We start from the raw sequence: 4,889 nt of genomic DNA, 5'->3' as shown, positions 1-4,889 counted from the left end.
GTCCACTTCCACTTCCCATCCTTTCCTTATAAGAAAAAGGGTGGGAAGGGAAAGAGGACTAAATTAGGCCTCCGGGACGCACACTCATCAGACGAAACGCGGAATTGCTTCCACTTCACGCCTGTTTTCTGTGTGGTGGTGGTATTGCTCGGTTGCCGGTTTCTTTATTAAAAAGAGTAGCGACAGCAACTTCGAATAACCTTCACAATATTTTATTAGAATATTATCGCTACACATTGTAAAGGCTGTCGTTAACGTCGGTGTCTCAGGGGTTAAAGCACTTGACTCGTAATCTGCAGGTCCTGGGTCCGAATCCCGCCGTATACCAATGTGTTTTTCATATTTAGATTAGTACATTTATCCGATGTTCTTACGGTAAAGGAAAACTTCGTGATGTGATGTGCGAAGAAATACAAAGATATGTGTGAAATCAATCAATCCGTACTGAGCGAGCGTGGTGACCTCTAACTTAGGTCAGGCTCCGAGTCCCTCAGTGTGGACATATAATGGGCTGATTATCATTGTAAAGACCTATTTACTCTATACAATTTTTTGTACGCATAACAACAATGACAAAATACAATAATAAAAAAAAATGGCAATCATGTGTGTGTAGTGACTATTGCAAATGAAAATGATATGAACCGCGATTCTCGTAGGTAAATGCTGCACCACTAGCAGTATTTGCACAGGAATTTGGAGTTGACGGTTTTGGATCTAAGGTAAAAAAAAAACAAATAAAATAGAAAATGTTAAATACCATAATTGCACATGAAATTATGACACATGCTGTTCAGTGATGTGAAATTTCTTTGTTTTCTTTCTTTGAAATTTGTAAAACACATCAAGAATGTTACGTGTTGTTTAGACCGTACAAGCTTTCATTTAACTGTGTACAAAGTAGTGTAAACGAGTCTTTATGAACGGTCGTGGAGAACGTTACTCAATACCGACACGGGATTATGGATCAAATTGTACTGCGGCTGCTAATCCCCGCTCGTTCTTTTTTACAGCGCTCAATAAACTGATGTGTCGCAAGGCGACGTGACGTGAGGTAGGTATATACTTATATACCTACCTCACGGCCGAAACCTTGCTCGCCGCTGTCCGCTCCTTGCTTCCCGTGTTTTTGTTGTTTTTCTCGCCGCTGCTACTCCGGTATGCTACGCAAGAAAGTAAAACACCGGCGACATACTAATTTTCTCTTTTCTTGCCGCGGCTGACCATGCTGCGAACATCCTGATCACACCTAAACGTTCTAAAAGTTCGACCTTTATGTTTAATTACATGAGAGACGTGCGGGACTGACCCGCCCGGTGACTCACAGTAACACAGAGCTCTTGTTGCAGAGCGCGGCCGGCGGAGGACGCAGTCTCATATTTTGAAATTGTAAGTTGTACACTTATCTTTATAATTCGGGATTTTTCAAAGCTTATACTCCAAACGTCCTAAGTAAATGATTAATGCTTGTGTTATAAATATGTTATATTTACTAAATACAAAGAAATGCAAGTGCCCTTGTGACGCCGGCAGTACAAGTACGGGCGATGGTACGAGCTGGCGGCGAGCGTGGCGGGCACGGTGCTGGGCCTGCTGAGCGGCGGAGGCCTCTGCTACAACCTGGCGCAGTTCGGCGAGCTCACCACGGCCTTCGTTGACCGCACCGCCAACCAGCACGAGCTCTCCACCTACTTGCCTTTGACCACCTTATTTGGCGGCGGAAGAAGACTGTAAGTGTGTTTTAACTGTGATGACTGTTATTATGTTACATTACATTTCGACGTATAGAAGTAAATTTTGCACAAAAATTATTCTTAAATGGCAGGGCAAGTGAAGTGCTATTTGTTATGACCGAGCGACGTCCGACGACGTGCCTTACTTAGGATTAAGGTGAAAATATTAGACGTATTATGTTTCGAAAATCAGTTCAAGCATTTTGCCTCATTACCCCGACGATGATGAGGCCAAAAAACATAACCCTCGGTCTCTTCGTCAAGTCCTTCTTACTTATATCGGTGGGAGAACGAGACGAGCGAAGGTTGAAATGAGAGCTGTGAAGGCGAGCACTTCATCAGTACCTTGTGCTGGTACAGGGTGAACGCGTCTCACGAAGAGAATATGGCAGCGCTGGAGGAAGACGCGCGAGCGACCTGCATCGGTTGTTTCGTGGCAATCATCATCTCCCTGGTGCTGTGTAACACTTCCATCGCGCTGCTGAGCTGGAGCGCCGCCAGACAGGTGAGCCGCCCCACATCTCTACACCGATACTTATTCAACGAAAATGATCGTTTGTACAATGTAAACGCACTGAAGTATGCAAAGAGAATTCGTTAAGTCATGAAGGATTTTGTTGACGTAAAGCGAAACTGTGTTGTGCGACAACGTTCTTAATGTTTGTGACCGTGTGTTACATAAATAAATAAATAGGTACAGTACATACAATACACATTGAAGAAAACCATGAGTCGAGACATCATTTTACTCCGATAGCAATTAATATTCAAAGATAGAAATAAAGAGGGTTCATTCTTTTCTGCTTTGTGCTATAGATAACTAGGATAAGAATGCTCTTCCTGGAGGCGGTGATGCGGCAGGACATGGCGTGGTTTGATCTTGACACCGAATTTAACCTGGCTTCCAAGATGTCCGAGTGAGTTGAGTTGCACACCTGCACCACACCCGATCTGCGAAGGCAGGTGCTAAATTACTTTTGGTTCGATAGAATTACAATATACATACATGAATTTGTAAAGAAAATGTAAGGACGTAACATTTAAAACTTGTTGAAAAAGAATAATCAATTGCATTAAGCTTTACACTTTGTTCTAAAAAGATATTTATTTGATGAGGAACTTGATGAAGCTGAAGGAGGGCATGGGCGACAAGCTGGGCGTGATCGCCAACCTGGTGGGTACCAGCGTGCTCTGCATCTGCCAGTCCCTGAGCTTCGGCTGGGAGCTGACGCTGGCCTGCATCACCGTAATCCCCTTCGCCGTCGCCGCGTCCGTCATCTTATCCAACGTGAGTGCCTGTTGTCGTGGCCTCGTGGTAATGAATGTATGTACGAGTATGTACGTGGGTTGGTATGCGAATCTTCTGTGACGGCTAGAGCTTAAACCACTGCACGGACTTTGAGGAGTGAGGATGTCTTGATGATGTCGGTTAGTAGTCTTTCCCGGAACGGCATATGGACTGTTACATATTGCCACAAAACAGGTTTTATTTTTTTATTATTTAATCTTAAAAATGGAATTAAAAAGCCTGATCCAGCGGTCCAGTGTGACGGACAGTGTGGCAGGTGATGAGCACGCGCGTGCGGTTGTTGCAGTACCAGACGCGGTCGATGGCGCGCGAGATGGCGTCCTACAGCCGCGCGGGGAAGCACGCCGAGGAGGTGCTCAAGTCGGTGCGCACAGTCGTCGCGTTCGCCGGCGAGCGCATCGAGAGCGACAGGTGGGTCCCGGCCGCGCCCGCTACCGCCACCTCCACCGCCACCTCCACCCCCACCTCCTTACACGTTGCATCATTTCATAACTGCTTCGGGCTTTGTATGTGCTACAACATTCATTTATCTTATGTTACTTAGTTTGACTGGATGTTTGTTAGAAGTTAAATATGTCTAGAACGGCTACATGGATCTCGCTGGACTTTGGTATACTTGTAGATGTAGTTGAATTATAAGATGACATCAATCGCGTCAAAGTTTCGACAATTGTCCGGATTCAAAGACCTACTTGTAAATACTTCAATGCCAATAATGTAAAGGGTCGAGTTTCATTATTTTATTTATAGTCAAATATTTAGAAAAGCCTTTAATATTGTACATTTCATTAGGATTTAATCAATCAACTACATCGTTTTCTAGAACAAAACTTTATTATAAAAATATCACATTTTTGCTACGGTCTATACGATCGTTAACTTTTTTTTTTTCATTTTATTGCAGGTATATTTCCAATGCCATCTATTAAAATTCTGACAAAAACTACTAACTAAATATGAAAAGCAATAACACATCACACTTATATTTTTCCATTCTAATTATTCATCATCATCATCTGCTCACTATAAGTCCACCAGTCCACCTAGAGGCTCGGAGCCTACTTTAAGTTAAGGGTGATAATTTTAATTATTAGTATATTAAAATATATGATTTTTTTAAATAACAATGTAGGAAGGCTCGCCAGCCTTTTTAAAGCACCGTTTGTGGTAATAAGTGGAGAGCACTGTGTAGTACTGTGAGGCACCACCGGCAGGTACCTGGCGCTGCTACAGCCGGCGGAGAACGCAGGGAGGCGGCGCGGGCTGCTGACGGGCGTGGGCACCGGCGTGCACTGGCTGCTCACGTACGGCATGGACGGCATCTGCTTGGCGTACGGCGCGCGGCTGGTGCTGGCCGACCTCGACCGCCCCGCAGACCACAGGAAGTACGTCATCGGAGTCTTGTTCAGTGTGAGTTCACTTATACATTTATTTCGGAGCAGACTCTAAGCTGAGCCACGCGCAAATCTTCCTAAAGACATCGCCTCGTCCCGGGAAGCGCTCGGCGCGAAAGTCGACGCCGACCTCCTCCACATATATTTACATTTACCTGTAACATAGTAATAGTACACAACGAGCCCAAGATCATAGAAGTGATAAGATTTTAAAATCTGTTTAATATAAAATTAAATGAACTGGCTTTTACGGCTAGTTAGTTTTATTTGGTGAAATAAAGTATGTATTTTTTTACACAGATCCTGTTCAACGTGTACATGGCGACTCAGTCGGTGACGTTCTGCGCGCCGCTGGCGGAGGTGTTCGCGGCGGCGCGCGGCGCGGCGGGCAGCGTGTTCGCGCTACTGGAGCGGCGGCCCGCCATCGACTGCCTGGCGGCGGGCGGCGCGCGC

General features: G+C 45.0%; 1 protein-coding gene across 1 annotated transcript in view; it reads left to right on the top strand.

The window, feature by feature from the left end:
* LOC106121886 (multidrug resistance protein homolog 49-like) overlaps positions 1 to 4,889 on the top strand; it is a 15,539-nt gene that overhangs the window by 4,352 nt on the left and 6,298 nt on the right. The window contains exons 2-9 of the mRNA XM_013317714.1: positions 1,350 to 1,389; positions 1,534 to 1,730; positions 2,094 to 2,238; positions 2,550 to 2,650; positions 2,850 to 3,021; positions 3,329 to 3,453; positions 4,257 to 4,452; positions 4,737 to 4,885. Of these exons, the coding sequence (XP_013173168.1) occupies positions 1,350 to 1,389; positions 1,534 to 1,730; positions 2,094 to 2,238; positions 2,550 to 2,650; positions 2,850 to 3,021; positions 3,329 to 3,453; positions 4,257 to 4,452; positions 4,737 to 4,885 (1,125 nt within the window). The remainder of the gene's footprint in view (positions 1 to 1,349; positions 1,390 to 1,533; positions 1,731 to 2,093; positions 2,239 to 2,549; positions 2,651 to 2,849; positions 3,022 to 3,328; positions 3,454 to 4,256; positions 4,453 to 4,736; positions 4,886 to 4,889) is intronic.

This window comes from Papilio xuthus, unplaced genomic scaffold, assembly GCF_000836235.2.
Source record: "Papilio xuthus unplaced genomic scaffold, Pxut_1.1 DF826933.1, whole genome shotgun sequence".
In the NCBI taxonomy this organism is placed as follows: Eukaryota; Metazoa; Arthropoda; class Insecta; order Lepidoptera; family Papilionidae; genus Papilio; species Papilio xuthus.
This window is presented reverse-complemented; position numbering and strand designations above follow the sequence as displayed.